Source organism: Rattus norvegicus, chromosome 4 (assembly GCF_021556685.1).
Source record: "Rattus norvegicus strain SHRSP/BbbUtx chromosome 4, alternate assembly SHRSP_T2T, whole genome shotgun sequence".
Lineage (NCBI taxonomy): Eukaryota > Metazoa > Chordata > Mammalia > Rodentia > Muridae > Rattus > Rattus norvegicus.
In genome coordinates this window covers 124,552,852-124,573,179 of record NC_141537.1, presented here as the reverse complement: position 1 = coordinate 124,573,179, position 20,328 = coordinate 124,552,852, and the positions used below count along the sequence as shown (strand labels likewise).

Here is a 20,328-nt window from a genome sequence, read left to right as displayed (position 1 = left end):
GTGCTTTTAAACATTGGACCACCTCTCTGTTAACCATTGAGCTCCCGTGATGTGATATTTAACTGTCCATTACACAGCCGCCCCTACCTCAAGTACCTCCCCTGATGTCTCTATGGCTCTCTGACACCCACATCAGTGTGGCCTTCTCTACTCCCTATTTATATTAATGACACTCTTTCCCCTCCCATCCTCCTGAATCACACCAGCTTTGCTTTTATTAATAATTTTTTCCTTATTTGGTACAGTCTTCACATCTTCTTGTATCTAGTGAACTGTGCACCCTTAGGAACACACTTTCCATAGCATCTTGTCCATGGTGCTGTCAGGTTCCTGCCTTCTATGTGCGCCCCCACCCCATACCTAATTCTTACTAGATTTTAACTTGTCCACGTCCTTGTTGGTACTGTTGCTAGTCAGCCTCCCTGAATAGTCAGGGACTTGCTCTCATCCTTCACCCTGCCCTCAGTGCCCAAAAAGGTGGGTACAGCAGAGAATGGTTGTTGAGTGAGTGAAGAGATGCTGGGGTCTTCTGGAACCCCCATACTGTTCTGACACAGCCCAGGGCCAAGTGAGGCCATGAGCCATCTTATGTCAGTATGGACATGAAGGACGTTCTGGGGTCAGCTCAGGGATGCTCAGCTTTGGTATCCAGGGTCTGCATGGATTGGGAGCTTCACAGGCTAAGCCCCTTCTGGATGGATAGTGCACAGGACACTCGAGCAGATGGACACAAAGAACAGACTCGCCCAGCTTCCCGGTGACAAATGGCGGGTGATGAATGTTGGGTCTGTGTGTTATTCATCAGTTTAAAGTTGACTGCACAGCCAGAGCAATTCCGGGGGGAAAGTGCCCCCTCCTTCTTTCTCATCAATCATGGGCTCTGTAGGCAGCTACTGAAGTAGAGAGAAAGTGGGGCTAGAGAAATAAAGGGCCTTCAAGGCCCAGTGATGTTTCCTTATGCTTGTGACCTAGGAGTGTGATGGGCATGCAGAGGGGCTGGACCAGCTCCCAGGGGAAGATTCGGACTTGAGCTGTCCAAGTAGCAAATGCAAGGGGAGCCTGGTGCTGGGTCTGGGGTTGCACAGCAAGTAGGCAGGTTAATACCAGACCCAAGCTGTGAACTGAGATATGGATTTGCTCGTCTCTGCTCCCTAGGCACTGTAAGCAGTGAATTTCCTTACTCTGGCTTTACAATATTCTCTATGGACCAGCAACCAGTGTGCCCTTCCAGGGTCTGGGAGATAGAGGGGAGCCCAGGACACTGTCTAGCATGAGTCAGGGGAGGACAAGGAGTTCTGTTAGGGGAATGTAGCCATTGGACACACAAACCCAGTGCCTGTCCCGGAGGTGGGGGGGGGGGCTAAGATTGAAGCAGCTTCCTCTTGCTGTGACAGAATCTATGCCTTGAGGTGACTGTGCCTTTGCACTGGTTGTTTCCTTTAGGAATATGCTTTCTTAGCTCCCACTCGGAAAAAACTCTTATGTTCCTTTCAAAAGCCACTTCCCATAGCATCTCCTCAGCAGTGCCTCCTCAGGCTTGACTCTTGCTAGACTGAATTCCTAGTGGGAACATCTGTGCTGGTCACCTAGTATAATATTGGCCAGTTCTGTTGAATGACTAAGGGAAGGAGAAGGTAACCCCATGGATGAGTAGGTCTCCCTCATTTGCCCTTGCTTTGAGGTCATTTAGAAACTACTGTTTCCCACGTATAGACAAACTCCGAAGGGGTGGTGACCTGGGTACAGTCCTTTTACGTGTCTCCCACTGCCCAGGTTTCAGACCTTGGTACACCCTTGGTACTTAATAAACGTTTGCATGAGTGGGAAGGAAACAGGAGCTGGAGACTGAGCCCGCACCCAGGGGATTGGTACACACTTGCTGCTCAGTAGATGTCGGCACAAATGGGAAGGAAACACAGTGATAGCAGGCTGAGCCCACACTTGGAAGGTCCCACTGAGTCAGGGATGCTTCAGTCATTTTTTGCCCGTTGCTTTGCCTCATGATAACTACTGTCACAGAAATGGTCCATGAGTCAGAAGGTCTGTGAAAGTGGGAACCAGGGTGGGAACCACCTATCTGAGGGGCTCTGAGAGCTGGCTTTGCCCTTCTATGAGACTCCTAGAGGTGGAAATGCAGTGTCGAGCATGGCCTTACCCTGGCCTCCCCTCCAGTCTTCCTCTATACTGCTGGCTCAGCACTTTTCCTTTGGGGATGCAGACACCCCACCTTCCCAGCTCCTCCAAGCGCAGCTGCAGCCCCTCCCACCCTGCCAATCAGACTCCCATTGTCTCCACATCTGCCTGTGCTGCAAATTGCTAGCATGAGTCTCGCTCAGCATCCTCCACGGGAGGACATCCCGGCTCTTTTCCATAGTACCAGTTCCTAAAAGGCTGGTGATTGCATCCTCAGTGTCCCACCAGGCTTACCCGAGGGGAAGGCAATGGAAAAAGCCCCAGGTGTCCGTGGAGAGGGGTGAGGCAGTGATGAGCACCCAGCAGGAAGGGGTTGTGGCTGGAGATGGCTCTTGGTGCCTCAAGTAGGGAACATTTAGGAATATCCTCCTGATGCTGTGGTAGCCAGAAGTCAGCACATCCCTAATGTAGCTAATCAGAGATATATTCCAGGAGGGCCAGGTTCATTTCAAAGGTTCTGGCCCAGGAAGTCCAGATAGACCTAAGAGGGTGCTCACACATCCTCTGAAGATCCCATAATGATCAGGACCAAATACACAAAGTACTCAGGCATCAAGGGGCTGCAGGAAAAACAAGGACAAGGCTGTGCTAGGGTTACCTCCAGGGAGTAGGTACACGAGTGGTCAGGCCTGACCCTTAACCCCCAGGCAAGTTCCCCCCCACAGGCATGCTTCTCTGTGGGGTATAGCTGTTAACGCTGTATAAGCCAAGAATGAAGTGTAGAGGGAGGGAGAATGCTCAGAGGAGGTTGGCCCTAGATCCTGTGCTGGGATCATACTAAACACACACCTATATTGCCAGCCCTCAGAAACATGCTGCGCTTAGCCCAGGATTGATAAGTGATACTGAGAGGCTGAGAAGTCAAGCTGAGCCAGATATGATCTTGAGCTGGGACACTCAAGTTCAGGTGGGAACAGAATGCAACTTTCTGTATCTAGAAAGTCCTTTGGCTCATAGGCGAGTACACCAGGCAGGAGTAGAGCTGTGAGGTAGCTCCTCTAGTCTGTGGTCAGGGGGAGTCTTGGTACAAGTCTAAGTCCAGTGGAGATATTGTCCAGAGGAGCAAATGGTCCAGCCCATGAGCCAAGCGTTGCTGATGGGATATAAGATGACATCACAGTTTGTACCTTCTGGGGTCCCAGCCTTGCTTGGAGGTATTGTCAGAGGAGTGAATGGTCCAGTCCAGGAGTCTTCAGGTTTAGCTAATGGGATATAAGATGACATTAAAGTTTGCATAATTCCCAGGCTTGCTTGCTTCCCTGTCCTCATTCTCAGAAAGTCTGTAGCTTAATGACAAGGTGGTCCCTCTCTTCCTCATTCACACTTCTGAAGCCTGGTACCCAGAACACCCTGCCCGGGCTGCTTCTAATTGGCCAGACTAGGTCCATAGCCCAATCTCAGTCAATCACTGAGCCCAGAAGGCATGGAGGCTTTAGCTGACAGAGCTAGATCTCATGCACATCTTGGGCCTGCAGTCGGGGAGCAAAGACCAAAAGGGCAAGCCCCCTGAGTCCTTGGATTGGATATGGCAAGAATTCCAGGCATCAGGGACCTGGAAGTTTGCCTGCAGAGGATCCAACCACATCTGGAACCTGGACATAAGCAGAGGATACAGCCATGGCTGCCTACATGGTCCTCAGTGCCCATATCAGAACCACTAGATGTCAGTGCCACCCGGTGTTCTTGGCCACTTGCTACACACTACTTACTGAATGAAGGAGCCTTCTGTAGGGCAAAATTACATCATCAATGGGCCTTACCTTCCTGGGTCTCTGCTTATCCACAGGCCTTTGATAAGGTCTGTCCAGGAAGAAACCCCTCCTCTCAAGGCAAGAGGGCTGGCTGGCAGCTGTGTGTCTATGTGTGTGTGTGTGTGTGTGTGTGTGTGTGTGTGTGTGGTCTTGCCTTGTACATATGGAGAGTAGGCTTTCCAGTTCCAAGGACTCACAGGGTGCCTATGGGCAGACAAGAATGGAAGTCTCCAGTCCTCTCTGTCCCTAAGCCTAGAAGGTCTTAGGAGTTGTGAGGACAGAGGTTCTGAGTACCCACCTAGGGACCACAAGCCCTTTTATTATGTGGGGTCCCTTGAGATGGCACCAAGTATTTGGGGCACAGAGGACTGAAAGCTGGAACTCCAAGGTGCTTAACAGGCCTATATGAGAAGGTGACATTTGAGATGATAGCTTTGGGCCAGGGAAAGGACCCCATCCCTTCCCTATGGGCATCAGACAGGTTAAACACAAAGCCCTGAGGCTCGATAAAGTCCTCTGCTTTGGGGACAGAAGGATGCTAGTGGGCCTGTGGCAGAGTAGAGGACCCAGCATGAGGCCATGAGTCCAGAGAAGTAGGCCAGGCTGAAGGACAGCCTGAAGGCCTATTGTCTTCCCTGTTACGCGCTCTATGGCCCATGCCTTGCCTGGATAACAGGCCCTACTGAGGCTCTGCAGCTGGAGGTCGCAGAAGGCATTGATGTTATCTTAGGGGAGCCAGCAAAGTCACCTGAGCATGGCAGAAGCTGACTGCAGGCCTGAAGAGAAACCCAGCCCCGACCCTACTCCAAGTCTCACTGCTGTGGGACCAGCCACTATCATATTGAGGCAGCCAAACACTGCCCTCTGCTGGTATACTTGTGTATAACACTCAGAGTTTTCCTGAGACCTGACAGACCTCGGAGCCTCTAAGTTCCCTTTTGCAATTGTTTCCCTTAGCCTTAGAACAAGTCTCTCTTCCCCTTTGTCCCCTTCCAAGTTGTTTCTTATGACTAGGCATAGAGTGGTTTAACCCTAGAGCAGCACTTACCATGATCTTTGCTTTATCTCTAAGCCTCTGCCCAGGGGCTGGGGCTGGGGGCAGAAAACACAGAATAACCCCTTGCTTTAGGATGTCCCAGTCAGGATTCCCCAAGCCCTGCCTACTCTCTTCCATCTAGGCTACCCCTTCCTGCTCGTCTTCCACAAAGAAGTTGAACTCCAGAGAATGCCCCTAGGAAGGGACAAAGTCTAGGTCCCCCACAGAACATGTGACTCTCAGGAGTTGCCCTCTGCTTGCCCACACCTCTGTCATGGACATATCTATAGTACCTGGGTTACAGGACATGAAGTGGAGCAGAGCAGGGCAGGGCAGGGCAGTCCAAGAGGCCACGTAGCCCAGCAGGAGTGACTCAGCTGAAACAGCTCAGCTTTGCTATGGCTTCCAGGACCCTCCTCAGCTCTGACCTGCTTCTGCAGTAGCTGCAAAGGTTTTTCTCTGGGAGGTAGGAAGCCAGGAGGAAAAGAGGGAAAAGAGGGGATAGGTGGGTTCACAGTAGAAGCATAAGACCAAGAACATGGCCCTGGGTATCTGAAGTGGACACCTTTGTACATCAAAAGCCTTGCCACCTATGAGCAGCCCCATGTTCCAAAACGTTTCTGGTAGGCCTGGATGGGCTGTAAATATCTTGCCGTATATAGTTCTGCTGTGTGGGTTAAGGTAAGGACAGGAATCTGGCTTGTTCTGCACAGATAGAGTGCCTTTAGGGAATATGTCCAGTCTGGCTGAGTCCAGGAATGCAGAGCCAAGAGCCACCACACTTGAGAAAGGGAGCAGGGCCCCAGGCCTAACTCCAGCCTGGGTGACAGGATGCATGTGTTTGTTCATCTATCTAGTGTTCAGTGAGGACACTGGGGGAAGCTTTGGAGCCAATCAGTGAATTCAGTCATGGTTTTCCAGCCCCCTTCAACCCAACTCTCTGAGAAGGACAGTGGACCTGTGAGTGGTACTACAGAGAGGGATGGTGAGGGGCTGCAGGGGCAGAGGTGGGAGGGGGACCTTGCTGAACCCATGTTGATTGAGCCTGAAACCCAAATGATAAATGGTGATGGACAGCTTTGAGGATGACAGGAATTAAATGAAGGGGGTTGTGGTTAGGCCAGGGCATCTAGTGATTTCTGCAGCCTACGAACAGAGAAAGTTCAAGTCAGCCAGGGGGCACGAATGAGTTACCTTCCAACATAACTGGATTTCTCTGCAAGGAACATACCCCAGGGCATGATCACATGTGGTCTAGGGCTATGGTCAGGACAGTGTTATGCCCCATACCTGGGCTCCGTTCAGCCTACCTGGTGTGTCCAAATACTAGTGGGGGTGGGGTACATATCTGAGTCTGGGGTCCTAGTCTAAGATCTCTATAGAGTTCACTGGTTGATAGGACATGGGGTCCCCTGACATGGCAGATGCCTGAATATGCCAAGAGAAAGAACACAGTAGGAAGCAGGCATCTAAAGGATTTGGAGACCTTGTCAAGGATCTGGGGACCACCTCTGCAGGAGGCTGTAGGCTCACTGCCCTGCAGACCCCATGTTCTGTTCCTATAGCATTCATGGCTGTGGGGGAAGCAGATAAAATCAGGGAGAGTGACAATAAAGGAGAGTGGGCCCTAGTGCAAGGACTCAGTGTGAGACCACACTTGGTCACATTCATTGTCTCATCAAGTCAACATTTTATTGAGTAGCTGTGGTGACCCAGACACTGGGGTCACAACCCTGAACAGAAAAGATGAAGACCCTCTTCTTATGAGACTGGGACCTGAGCTTGCTGTGCCCTCAAATCCCTGGTCAGCCTTCCACCCATCAGGGCCACTAGCAAAACCCCCATGGAAGAAGGGCAGGGGGTGGGGAGGGACATTGGCTTAGTCAGGTAGAAAGTATGTGCTCTCCTGGGCAGGATCCCAGCATAGAGATAGGACAAGGAATATTCACTCCATAGAAACTGTCCGAGTTCCTCCTGCAGCCCAACCGCTCTAGGCACCAGAGGCAAAAACCAAGTGACCATTGTCTGTCTGTCAGGCCCCAATAGCCATGAACTTTGTGGGAGGAACCATCCTCGCCGAGCACCTGTGGTGTCAGGGTGTGGGAAAGAGGCAGTATCTATGCCTCAGACAGAGCAGCCAGTGGCCTGAGAGTTTACCAGAGACTACAGGATTCTGGCACCATGCCCACTGCCCATCATTCTGTCGCACAGATTCTTTGTGAAAAAGTCTGTGCAGTCTACACAGCTCTGGAACGTTGTTGACATCAGCAGCTGATAACTGCTCCATGCAACTGTCCAGTGGCCCTGCCCTCACCTACCTTGTTGCATATGCCCCCGGGGACAGTGTTGAGCATGTATCCTAGCCCACTCTGCTCTCATTGTACATGTTCACCCATCTGAGTTTCACTTTTAAATATTTATATTTTTATTTGTGTCTATGTGTGGGGATATCAGTGCAGTGCCCTCAGAGGCCAGAAGAGGGTGTTGTTATCTCATGGAGATGGAGCTACAGTTGCGAGCTGCTTAACGTGGGTGCCGGGATCTGAACTCCTGTTTTCTATAAGAGCATCAAGTGCTCTTGATCACACCGAGCCATTTCTCTACAGCCCAACTCATCCGCTTTTCACAGCCCTCTGTGAGAGGGATCAGAAGGGACTTTCTGCTAAGTCAGTTCCAACCCAGGCCACTCTGAACCTCTATAGGTCCCCATCTTCTTCATACTAAACCAACTTGTTGACGACCGTTGTGTTGTTAGTAATTGCTAGATGACTGAAGGTTTTTTTAATGATGCATTTTTCTTGTGATTCTCACCACAGAAAGTTGATGTTATAATTACTATTACTATTATTATTTGTGGGGATCAAGATCAACTGGAGATTAAAATCAGGGCCCAGCCCATGCTAGTCAAGTGCTCTGCCACTGAGCTTCACCCTGCCCAGACTGTAGAACATTTGAAAAAGAGGGCAACCAAATGACCAGGAATCCCATAGCTGAGAGATAGCAACTTTTCCCTGTGGCATGTCTCATCAGGTGCATTCCCATTAGTTTGTTTGACCTGAGTTTTTGTGGCATTGTTATGTTCAGACTGAACATACACCTTGCTAACTTCCTTTTTTACTGGGAGCCATTGCTGAGAGTGCCCCAAGGAGGGCCCTGTGCCAGCATCCTGCAGTGGTGTTTATGGTAACATCTGGGAACCCACTTTGCCGTTGTCTGCACTGCTGTCAGCTTTTTGTTTTGTTTGTTCGTTTTCACTGAGAATGTTCTAATGTTACCTCAGATTCTATAGAGAATTGGCCTGAGTCACCCTGTCAGAAGAGATCAGATGGCAGGTCCCTAGGAGAGGCTGTGGTGGGGCTAGAAGCATGTGCCTTCTGCTTGGCAGCAGCATTAGGGGGCAGGAGCACCACAGCTGGGGCCAGGATGCCTTCCCTTTTGCCCCTTCTCTTCCAAGATTTATTTCTCCAATTAGACCTAACTCTGTCTGCTACATTTCTAGAACCAGTTCCAGCAAGGCCCTCATGACTTTCTGGAATTCTCCATGTCCCTCCTCTAGCACGTGCCCATCATCATCAAAAGGAGGGGTCTTGCTTCCTCTTACCATAGACCTGCACCCTGTCTCATAAAGTGCCCCTGTCACTCAGAAGACATAAGAGCCTGTATTGCCTTGTCTCCTACCTGTCCTTCTCTCTCTCTCTACTCCAAAATATCTCTTCTTTCTCTCTTTATCCCCACACCATACCCAGGGCTCATATTCTCTCCAGAATGAAGGTCCTGGCAGTCAGATACTGTGTGAGCTGCATGGACTTTACCATACAGGGAAGTAGCAGTGAATACCTTCCCCTACCCACCTATCCACCGTTGGAACAGACAATCGCCCCAGCTCCCCTTCTTCCCTACAGGACAATTAAGGGTCTTGCATAGTTCCTTTAAGACAGGGCTGTGGAAAGCACTGAGGAGCCCAAAGTGGTCCCCTTCTCCCAGCAGGAGCACTAAGCTTGCTGAGGCTGGTGATGGGACTTCATAGGCACACCCGAAGAAGCCCACTTGCACTGGATAGCCCTGATTAGGGAGAAAAACATGTTGATCAACGTCACCCTGTGCTGGATGCTGCAGCCTTCAGAGGGTATAAAGTGAGCATGCTCAGAGCTGGCCTGAAGGATCCAGTCTGGGAGGTGAGTTGAATGACAAGGAAGGACTGATGGTCCCAGATGTTCATTCCTTTCCAAGCATGCCCTAGCCTTTCTTCGCTATCTTGGGGTAGGAATCTGATCTTATCCCCCAAGTCAGGGGATCGGGCATCCAGTGTTATCTGGTGTGCTGCAGAAGGGGGTGTTTGCTGAGATTCTAGAAGCCCACACACATTCCCAAAGATAATTGCTTAGGAGCCACTCCTTTCTCAGCCACCTTGCACTTGAGGGGAGGGGCTGTCGACAATGGAATCCCATCCCAGCCTGCCCTACAAGGTCTTCTGCTTCTGGAACACTGGCCACAACTATGATTTGAGAGGCATATGATGTGCAACTGCAGCATGAAGGAGCCTGTTCCCTGCAGAGTCTGTGATCCAGCCTTCCGAAGTGATGTGCTTGCTGCAGGAAAGGACACACAGTGTGAGGCCACTTAAGCACAGCTCCAAATACTCACAGTAGTTTACACTGCCTAGGATGCCTGCGTGAGGACAGCTGAGTAGGAAAGCTTCCCTACGGATCATTCATGCAGTCCCAGGAGCCTGGGAGCTGAGGGAGAGAGGATGTTCCAGAGATGTGACCCCCCCCCCCAAGCTTCCGCATGCTTATCAAGCGAGGTTTTTCATTATAGACAGCTGAGGCATTGGGTCCACACTGTTCATCTTTATGTCTTTGGGAGATTTTAAAAATATTTTTAATGTCATAGCACATTATTGTTTTCCTGATCCATGCTGTACTTTCCATTTCCTGCACACATGCATATGTGCATGAATGCGTAGGAAAAGGGCTGGAAGGATGCGCTCCATACAGATGAGGACCATTTCCACTGCAGAGATGAGCAGGAGGAGTGAGCTGTGGGGCTGAGGGGAAGAGGACTGCTCTTACTTTATGAATAGTCATTCTCGATGGGGCTGGTGAAGCACACCTTTCATTCCAGCACTCTGAGGGGCAGAGGCAACCAGATCTCTATGAATTCCAAGCCAGCCTGGTCTATACAGTGAAATCCAGGCCAGACAATGTTACACAGACCCTGTCCCAAAAGAAAAGATGTTTTCACATTATTTCTGTACTTTGCATTTTACTTACTGAAAATGTTAAGCTTCAGGAAAAGAAAAATACAGTGCTGGGGCTTGAAGTATGTGTGTTTGGGGGACTGGTACAGGTAAAATGGTACAGACCCTGGAGCTCCACAGTTAGTCCTGTGGCCACCTGAAAGGGGGATGGGCTGCTGTCCCTGTGGAGACGATCCAATGCTGAGGTGCATGGCTGCCTGCCTGGAATAACTGAGACTGGCATATCTCCTTGTCACGTGCCAGCAGCCTTCTCCCTCTTCCCAAATGTTGTTATGCTCCTGCCTAGGGGACAGATGGCCACAGGTTGGAAGACAGAGACACTCTGCCTGAATATCCCTGTCAGCCTGCAGGTTGGAATTTTCCAGTCTTTGAGGCAAAGTCCTAGATAGGAAATTTCTGTAACCAGCCTTGGAAGCTGCTGCTTCTCCTAGACTGCAGGGATGAGGCTGGGGACATGGATCACAGTCTGGCTATGAAATGCTCTGTGTCAGCCTCAGCCTGAAGATGTAGACTGTTGGGTGGTCCATGGGGCAGTCATGCCAAGGCTGACTGCCACTCCCTCCCACCTCAGGCATCTGGTCACAGTTGAAGTGGACAGGTGTAGTCTGCCACACCATTTCTGTGACTCTGAGACCTCTTGTGTCCTTGAGCTTCATATCTCCAAAGTTGGACCAAGCAGTCTGACTCCTGCTTGGTGACAGCATTCTCCTGCACTTTCTGGTACTTCCTTGAACTCAGGAACTTCTGGGGTCTCAAGTGAGAGACCAGCTGGAATGTCAACAACATTGTGGTTTTTGGAGTTTCCTTTATCTGACCAGACCTGACTGGTGCCAGGCGAAGAGCATCAGGCGTGGGAACAACTGTGTGCTGTACTCAGTGCTTTGTCAATGCCTGAAAGCCTTGCAGCTGTTTCTGAGTGTGGAGGTCTTTATCACTCTACTTTCAAATACAGCAGCATCTAGATGTGTGTGCTTCTCTGGAAGAAAGCCAGAAAAGGTACAGGTGTGCAATGGATATCATGGGTCCAAAGGGAGGACAAGAAGAGGCCCAGGCTAGGGATTTTAGAGCAGAATGCACACAAGGTGGCCAGTTCTCAATCACAGCCTCAGTTTACTCATCTTTGATATGAGAGTGGGAAAAGAAGCTCCTCTTTAAGAAGTCTGAAAGGCTATCACTTGAATACAAGTACACTGGTGAGCTTGCCTCAAGCACACATCCACCCCAGGATGCCTTTTATGCACAGCTATGGCTAATTACACATGTTTCTGATGTGTTCTCAGCTTTGAAAACAATAGGACCCAAAAGAGAAGGACCTCTTCTGATGATGTGTTGGTATTCTGATCTTGATGAAATACAGTGCAACTCCATCAGGAGAGAGAATGGGCTACTTTACCATGTGCTAAGCCTACATAAATCTGAATTATTCCTGACAGCATTCTTCTGGGGCACTCTCATGGGAAGACTGGCTGTTTCTAGAGTCCCCTGTATTTGGCTACCCAGCCGCTTCTATGCTGCATACAAGGACACTCCGCCAGAAGAATGAGATCCATCTCATCTGGCCTCTGTCCCTCTTTGCTGTGTAACTTTGTGTAAGTTTCTCACTGCCTCTGAGATCCATTTTCTCTTTAATAAAAGAACAGAACTCGAGGGAAGCCTCCTTCCTCCCCCAACATCAGTGGGTCTGAGAGGATTAAAAAGAAATGGTAAGAAGAAAATAGCCAGCCTGACAACTGCCACCCCTATCCAGAAGGTTCAGTTCTCACTACCTTCCCTGGAGGCAGCTTTGCAAGTGAAGACTTGGGCCAAAGTGCTGGCTGGGCCACCCTGTGTGCCTCCTCAGGATCTGATGGAGGCATTAAAAAGCATTCCTTATGCACATGCTCAGCTGGGTTTGGGACTCCTGACTGTCACTTAGTAAACAGGCAGCCTGCTCAAGGAAGGATGGGATACACAGAGGGGAGAAGGTTATGTGCAGAGAGAAGAGAAAGAAGCAGGGCGTTTTTTCATCTCCTCTCCATCCTGTTGGCTCAAATCCATCCAGCTTCTTTCTGCCTCAGGGCCTTAGCACAAGCTCTTTACTCAGAAAGCTCCTGGCATCGAAGTCCACTGGGTGAAGGCTCATGGAAAGGCCTCCTTTTCCCTGCCCCCAGCTCAAGAAGATGGCCCCTGCTTCCCCCTTCTCCGTTCTGCTTGGTTGAACCCTGATCTGATTGCCAGACACAATTTCACATTCTGACTTTTATGTTTTCTCCTTGCCTCCCCCCAACCCCCAGAATGTATCCTTGATGAAGGCGGATGTTCTGCAGGCACACTGGGAGTGCTTGGAGGAGGAGGGGCAAGGGAGAAGAGGCACCCCAGCTAGAACAGACCAGCCCCAGCCATAGACCTTCTCCCTTTAGGTCATGACTAGCAACAGTGATCCAAGCTGTGTCATCTGCTATGCAGTTACTGTATGTAGTCAGCCCTCCAGAACCGGTTACACAGTTGTCATGATCCCATTTTACAGTAGCACATCTGAGAGTCCCAGGGGACACTCAGTTTGCTGAAGTCTCATGCCCCCTAACTCCAGGGCAGATCTCCTGGGCTCTTAGTTCAGTGTCTCCTATGTTTCCATGCCAGGGACGGAAAAGCTGCTCTGGAAAGCAATGCCATCATTATATTCTTCGGGCTGCGAGTGCATTTTAGCAACGGATTTCCAGGTTTTCAGTGAGGGCCAGAAGGAGCGACTTCCTCGGTCTCAGAGCCAGGGCTCTTGATTTTGTTGCCGCACCCGCAGGGCGGCCCTGTTTGATGCTGCAGTTGCCACGGCAACGAGCACTTTGGCGATTGGTCCAGCGAGGCCGCACTACGTTGCTCCTGGAGGAAGGGGGGGCGCTCCTGCACTCCTGTCCCTCCTCCGGATGCTGCGAGAGCAAACCGGCACAGACACCCCCCTCCCCCAGCCCTCCCCTCCTCATCCCAGCGCACTGCCACCCCGGATGTGCGGGAGGGAAAAATCCCAAGGAAGTCCCAGGTAGCAGCGAGGCAGACGCCCCCGCCCAACCTGGCGACCATGGTGACTCGACGTCTTCCCAGGCTTCTGGGCACAGTGTAAACCCTGCGTGGGAGGAACTGTTTGGAGCCCCCTGCCACAGTACACCCAGCTTTTCTAGATGAACCTGCCAGTCCTGGGAAAGTGACTGCCCTTGGCTTTCATTTTCTTCCTTTGCACCTCGCTTGAGCATCCTGTTCCTCCTCTGAACCACCTTGAGCCTCCTCAGCCCAGGCAGGAGAAAGAGAGAAGGAAATCAGACTTGGGCAGGATGGCTTGCCGAAGACGCTATTTGTGAGTATGCAAGATAAGTTTATCCTAAAGCCTGAGGCAGAAAGGACCACTACTCATGTTGGAGTGAGGGGGCTTGGTGGGGGTGGGGTGGCTGCTCTGCAGGTGGCTTCCAGGGGGAGCAAGCTTGCACCCAATGTTTGTCCCCTGCGGCAGAGACAGTGTTTGTTGATGATGAGGGGAGAGAGAATCTTAGTCAGCAAGTCTTCCCTGAGCTGCTAAAGTCTCCTACCGAAGCAGGCATCATCCTCCTAATCCACATCCACAAATGAGGGTCCCAGACTTATGGCCGTGGTCTAGGCTTTTGGCAATGCCCCAGACAGGTCTGTTTAGGAAAAGCTTTGATGCTTAGCAAGCTCATGGCCTGCACCCAAGCCAGGTCAAAGGCCAGCAGCAGGCTAAGGCAGTGGCTGGAGATGGCCTCCTCCATAGACAGGTGAACGTGGCAGGAGTGTCCAGCTGTCAAGCACAGGTGTAATGTGCCGGTACAGAGCACTCGTCTGCTGGGCTTGATGCAGTGGAGGTGGTGAAAGTTGGGCTTAGGGTGATGACATCACGGGACTGGGTATTTATGGAAGCAAAGCTGTGCTTAGAGAAGCCAGGCTTCCCAGGGGGCAGTGGGATTCAAATGCCAGCTTTCTTCTGGGCTCTCTGGGGGCTCTGCTGGTACTGTTCTGGGAAGAGCAACCTTTGTCCTGTGTGGGCACCCTAGGCCCTGGAGACTGAATGAGATTTGGGTCTGATTTCTGTCTGCTTAGGGTACCTGTTCAGTGCTTGGAAGCTGCTAGCAACAGTTTGGTAATCTTGGACCTTTGGAGGTTTGAAAGCAAAGCATGACGTTCTTGAATTGAGATCAGGATGAGGAGAGGGGACTTGCAACAGCTTGTAGGAGGTCATCTGGGAGATTCAAACTCTCTTCAAACAGGCCTTGAACTCCAAGAGGCCCTCAAGCCCCATCAAGGGCCCTCTAAGTCCTTCTTAGGCCTTGCCTCCTCCCCTCCTGAGAGGGGCGGTTCCCATGCTAATGAGCCTGAAGGAAAGTAAACATTAGCTGTAGCTGGCTAGGCCAGTAGGCCCCTGCAGGAGGCTCTGGTTCTGCATTTCTAGTGGAATAGCTTGTGAGTTCCGTTTGTTGGTATGAGGGAACCACACAAGGTCTTTGCTCTGTGTGGCAAGACCAGAAATAGTAAAGCTCTCCCTAGCATGGAACGTCATCGCACCTTTGGAGAAGGTACTTCCCTGGCAGCAGCCTCTTTCCTCCTTCCACTCCCTTGCTAGCACAGGAGCCGCTAGTGTCAAAGAAACTGACAACTTGCAGAGGCCACTAAGCTGCTGTGGAGGGAAGATGCCATTAGCATGAAATGTGACAGTTCTCACCAAGAGCGTCTGGGCCCAGGGCCTGTTTCCAAAGCTAGGGAACACGTTCTGAGAGGTTTTGCCTGGGCTGGAATGAAGAACACCCCCTCCCCCCATTTTGAAATGGGGAAACGGAAGCTGGACAAATCACCCCTGGAAACTTGGCATGCATTGGCCTAGATGTTGAGCTTTTCATGGAAATCATTTTGCCAGGAGCACTGCTTAGAGTCCACTATGCTTCCAAGGTTCATTCAACCTTTTGAGGGCCAGAGATTTATATCTGAACACAGCCTTAGGCAGCCTGTTGGTAGCACCTATCTGGGGATCAGTGTCCCCCACCTCCCTTCCTTGAAGGTCTCTCTACTCTTCTTGGGGTTCTGTAGGTTGAGCTATCCCTAACCCCAGCTTTCTCCTATGTTCTGTTGGTATCAACCATCCCAATCAGATTGGCTTGGGAGGGCTGGAGGACAGCTATGGCCTCTGCCCTTGCAGAGAGGGTTTGGAGTCAAGCGGGCCTTGCTGATTTACCTACTAGGCACTCAGCAGCCTATGTTCTCCTTTATAGTCCACTTGAACAGGGCAGGGCTCAGCCCAGCCTAGGAACCTCTCAGTAACTGCTGCTCCAGACTTCTGGTTCCCCAGGCCAGCCTCATGGAAGGGGGCTGATGGCTGTCAGCTCAGAACCATCTTGGCTAGTCTTGTGCTTTCTCATATCCTGTGGCTTGGTTCTGCCTCCCTCAACTGCTGCAAATATAGTATGATCCATCCCTTTATGCAGAGCACGAAACTGAGGTACAGAGAGGAAGGAACTCGACTGGGCTCCTGTAGCTATTTGCTGCTGCGCCTTTAACAATTCTGTCCTTCCCCCTGATATGCCCATCCCAGACCTGAGCAGCTGTGTGTCACCCGATGTCTCTTTGCCTAGTGATATCCCCCAAATCGGTGCACTGTATGCCCTGTTCCACCTCCTCATTCATCCTCCTTCCTTTTGCCCCCTGAATGTTCTACTGTGGGTCACTCTGGAAGTCAGATGTATCACTGACAGAGGCAGGTCCTCAGTCCACTATGGAGGTGCCCTGGTGATGGGATAAAGATGACGACGAAAGCAACACATACAGTGACTGAGTGGAGAAATCACAAGGTCTACAATCCTTGACCAAGCTGCAACTGATAGTTTAGTCAGCTTAATAGCGGCCGTGATGAAGGTACCCCATCCTGACTGACCACAGCAGCACCTTCACCATCTTCCAGTGATGGCTGAGCAGGACTTTTGGCTCAGCACATCCCCTGGCTCCAGCTTAGGCAGTGGGGCTGTAAGGATTTGCAGAGCAAGGTGCTGGCTGCCTCTTCCCATGTCTGTGGTCCACCCATCTACCCACTAATTGGCTCATTTGTTCACTGCCTGGAACTTCCTGACTCCTCTTCCCTTCCTTTTCTCTCTGAGCAGCCAAGCAGGGCTAAAGCTGCAGACCTCCCACCCTGCCATTCTCTGACTTCTCTGCTGGGCTTCCATCTACCCTGCCACTATGTTCAGCTTGTTGGGTGGTCAGTGTGCCTTACTACTAGAATATCAGCTACACCTGACAGATCCCTGATGGCATGTAAGCTTCAGGGAGCTCCCATACCTAGAAAAATGTCAAGTACACTGCATGGACTCAGGATACATGATCAAGTCCTGGGTAGTGCCAGGCATTGTCCTAAGTGGAACTTCAGAGTTGTTAACTCTGGTAGGCTCCTGGAGAGGCATATGTGAACAACATGGGCCAGAACACAGAGAGCGTTGTGGGTTCTCAGAGTAGGCTGAACCCAGAGGACTGGAAATGGCATTTGCTACACAAAGAAGGCCAGAACCTCTGAATATGCAAATGTCATGGCCCTCAGCTCATTTGACCATACCCTTGACCTTAGGGCTATTCTTACTTGCATTGTACAGACCATGCAACTGAGTCACAAAATAACTTACCCCAGGCTGCACTTAAGCAGAAGTGAACCTGGGGAGTCTTCATTCCAAAGCCAAACTATAACCTGTTACCATGCTGAAGGGTTTTGCCAAAATGGTAAACACTGGCTGAGTGTGAGGAAAAGAGATGAGCTAGCAGCATGAGTGGGACCCCGTGGGCTGGTTCCCACAGTCCAAGCTCCTTTAGACTGAGCAGAGCCATGAAGGGTGGGGCTGAGGATGTAGGAGAGTAGAGGAGCAGGAACCTGACCTGCCCCTTGGCTAGAGTGGGCAGTTGGGGAAGCTGCTGGAGCCAAGAGCGTCTAGTCTTTAGGCTAGACTGAGAGCAGCTGTGCATTCTTCCTGACAGTGTGCAGTGGCCCCATGTTTCTCAGGATGAAGCACCCTGCTCATGAGGTCCTGGCCTACTTCACAATGCTAGCTTAACTTGCTCTCAGAGGACTTAAGGCTTCTACTCTTATTCAGCCTCTTCTGTGTTGAGTCTGTGGTTGGCACATACTGCAGGGAAACGACTTGCTCAGGTTCACGGTCAGGAGTCTGTCTAACTCTAGACCCTGCACCCTTGTCACCTAATCCTCATCTCTCTGTCTTTGGGACCAGGGCTGGTAGGCAGCAGGTGTTCAGAAGGATCCAAGGGTAGCCGAAAGGTGGCAAGGACACTGGCCCGGTGCCTAAGAAGTACCTGCATGTACCCTTATCACTTTCGATCAATCTTTGTCCAGATCAGTTCTATTGGACACAGAATTTAATATTCATTCATTCATTCATTCATTCATTCATTTGTTTGTTCCTTTGTTTATACGTGCATTCTTTAATTTATTATCATATGTGTGGTTGGGAGACACATGCCATGGCACATAAGTAGAGGTCAAGAGGAAAATGTTGTGGGGTTGATTCTTTCCTTCCACCTCTTCCTGGTTTTGGTGATTGAATTCAGGTGGAGTTGTCACCGAGTTGAGGCCAACTTCAGTGAGATGTTAAGCCCCTGTCTGCATCAAACACGATAGATGTCCAAACGTGTTTTGTGTGACTTGGCTATACATTGAGTTTTCTAGGAATGTGACTGCTCTCAAGAAGTCAAGGGAAGATCAGACTGTGATATGTTGGGAGCTCTGCCAACAGCTGTCACCACCCAGAGCATTATGTCCCCAAGGGCAGTGGCTTTCCTGGGAACAAGGTTGCCTCAGCAGGTGCCTGTGGGATCAGTTGGTTACAAGTGGCCTCTGCTTGGCAAATGACTGTTATGTCAACACCAGGTCTTTCCTTGTCTGAAGTGTTCATGTGGAGCAGGCTATGGGTTTGACGTGGTATGGTCTGTACTTTTTTTCAGAACAGAAGTGGGCAGTGAAGTTTGGGGTGGACATAGGGACATAGAGGCAGGAGTCTTCGCAGTGATCATTTTATTATGTTCAGTCTGGTTTCATAGCCTTGGATTCAGCCAATCATAGATAAAAATTTGGTGAGTTATGTGAATGTGTTGGTGGAGAGTGTGCCATTTCCAGAAAGTTCCAAAGAGCAAAACTCGGATTTGCCTGGCCCTGTGCCAAGCACTTCCCTGAACTCACAGGAATTTGTGGATATGTAGACACCCTGCTATGGCCTCCTCTGCCCCACAGGTCTTTCATCCCTGCACACCTAGCTCTTTGATGTTGATTACCTTGAATGTGTGGGCCTGTGATGGTCACACCTGCTACCTCCTTGCTCTTCACATATTGCCTTTCCACATCCTTGTTCCCCAAACAGCACAGTGTCACCACTGTTCCATAGCATCTGCCTAGCACTTGACATGCTGCATTACCCAGAGGTAGTTTAAGGTATTTGGGGTACTGAGTGTGGTGGTGGTGGTGGTGGTGTACACTTGTGATCTCAGCACTCAAGATGTTGAGGCAGGAGAATGGAGAGTTCAGGGTCAGGTATCTGAAGGTTCTGCAAGCCAACCCTTATGAGTGCTGAGGGATTAGGACATCTCCCATTCTTCCTGATAACCCACTTTGTGGCTGTTACAGAACAGGCCAGGCTGTGGAAGGTCCTGGAAGCCCAGAATGGGGCCTAAACTACAACAGAGAAGTCACTCCTGTTAGGAGCAGCCTGTTCCTGTAGTCTCTCTGGCTGCCCTGTTCAGTGCATGCACTCCACGTGACCCCTCCCTTTGCTCTGGGACAGCAAGAGGTGCAACAGCTCTGGAGAGCACAGAGACCTGGGTCGGCAAGCTGGACATCTGTAGGGCAATGCTTGGGAGCCACATGCTCCATGGAGGCCTAGGCTAGAGAACCTCCCCAAGTCTCCGGGATGAGAAACTTGTTCCCAGGTACTCCTGGAGGTGGAGCCTTGGTGTGTGTGTGTGTGTGTGTGTGTGTGTGTGTGTGTGTGTGTGTGTGTCCTTAGTGCTGTGCCATTCTACCACGTTTACATTCTACTCAGGGGATGAGCAAGACCGAGGAACTGGTGCCCTATGGAGTTCTGAGGTGTTAACTGTTTAGAAAAATGACTACAGTGTTGGCAGGAACTCTCAATATTATTTTTTCATAACTACAGACGAGTCTAAAATTATCTCAGGATCACACATTTGATTTATCTGGTTTTTGTTTTGTTGTTGTTTGGAGAGGTTGGTGCTGGGAATGGTCTAAGTGTGTGATATAATACCAAGCTGCACACAAGCCCCAACAAATTCAACCTTTAAAAATGAGTCTCCAGGGACTGGAGAGATGGCCCAGCATTTAAGAGAGCCTGCTGCTCTGCCAGAGGACTTAGTGTGCTTCCCAGCACTCACATCAGGCAGCTCGTAACTACCTGTAACTCTAGCTCATTTCTGTCTTCTCTGTGTACCTGCACCCACGTGGCATTCACTCACACAGACGCTATGCTGGCTGGCTTTTATGTCAACTTGATATAAGCTAGGATGGTCATTTGGACAGAAGAAACTTTAATTGAGAAAAATGTAGTTAGCAGATTAGCATTGGTGCATTTTCTTAATTGGTAGTATGGGAGGGCGCAGCCCATTGTGGGAAATGCTACCCCTGGGCAGTCGGTCCTGGGTGGTATAAGAAAGCAGTCTGAGCAAGCCATGAGGAGTAAGCCAGTTAGCAGCACTCCTCCATGGCCTCTGCATCAAATCCTGCCTCCATGTCCTGCCCTGACTTCCTTTGATTATAAACTATAACATAGAAGTTGCTTTTGGTCATGGTGTTTATCACAGTGATAGAATCCCTTACTAAGACAGATGCATACACATACAAGTGGGTAAAAGTAAAATATTATCTTTTTTCTAAAATCGAGGCTCAGATATAGGGTCTGTTGGCTCAGATCCTGGTGACTGTGCGACAGAGGCTGGCCACCTCTTGGTCTCTGTCCTCTAAGGTACCCTGTAGTTATCCTCTTTTCCCTATACCCTCCTTTCCAAGGCTTAAGTCCACTAGCAGTCCTAGGATCAGCCGAACTTTTAGAAGCAAT

The 20,328-nt window shown here is 50.4% G+C and overlaps 1 protein-coding gene across 14 annotated transcripts in view; it reads left to right on the top strand.

Annotated features, from left to right (window-relative positions):
* Window positions 1-20,328, top strand: part of Iqsec1 (IQ motif and Sec7 domain ArfGEF 1) — a 319,742-nt gene that overhangs the window by 159,685 nt on the left and 139,729 nt on the right. For 4 of the 14 annotated variants that reach the window (XR_015685823.1, XR_015685822.1, XM_087659269.1 and 1 more), the window contains exon 1: window positions 13,112-13,565. The exons of 5 other annotated variants lie outside the window; for them this stretch is intronic. Coding sequence is in view for 7 of the 9 variants with exons in the window: in XM_087659269.1 (XP_087515395.1) it covers window positions 13,543-13,565 (23 nt within the window). In the remaining 2 variants the exon portion in view is untranslated. 14 annotated transcript variants of the gene reach the window in all.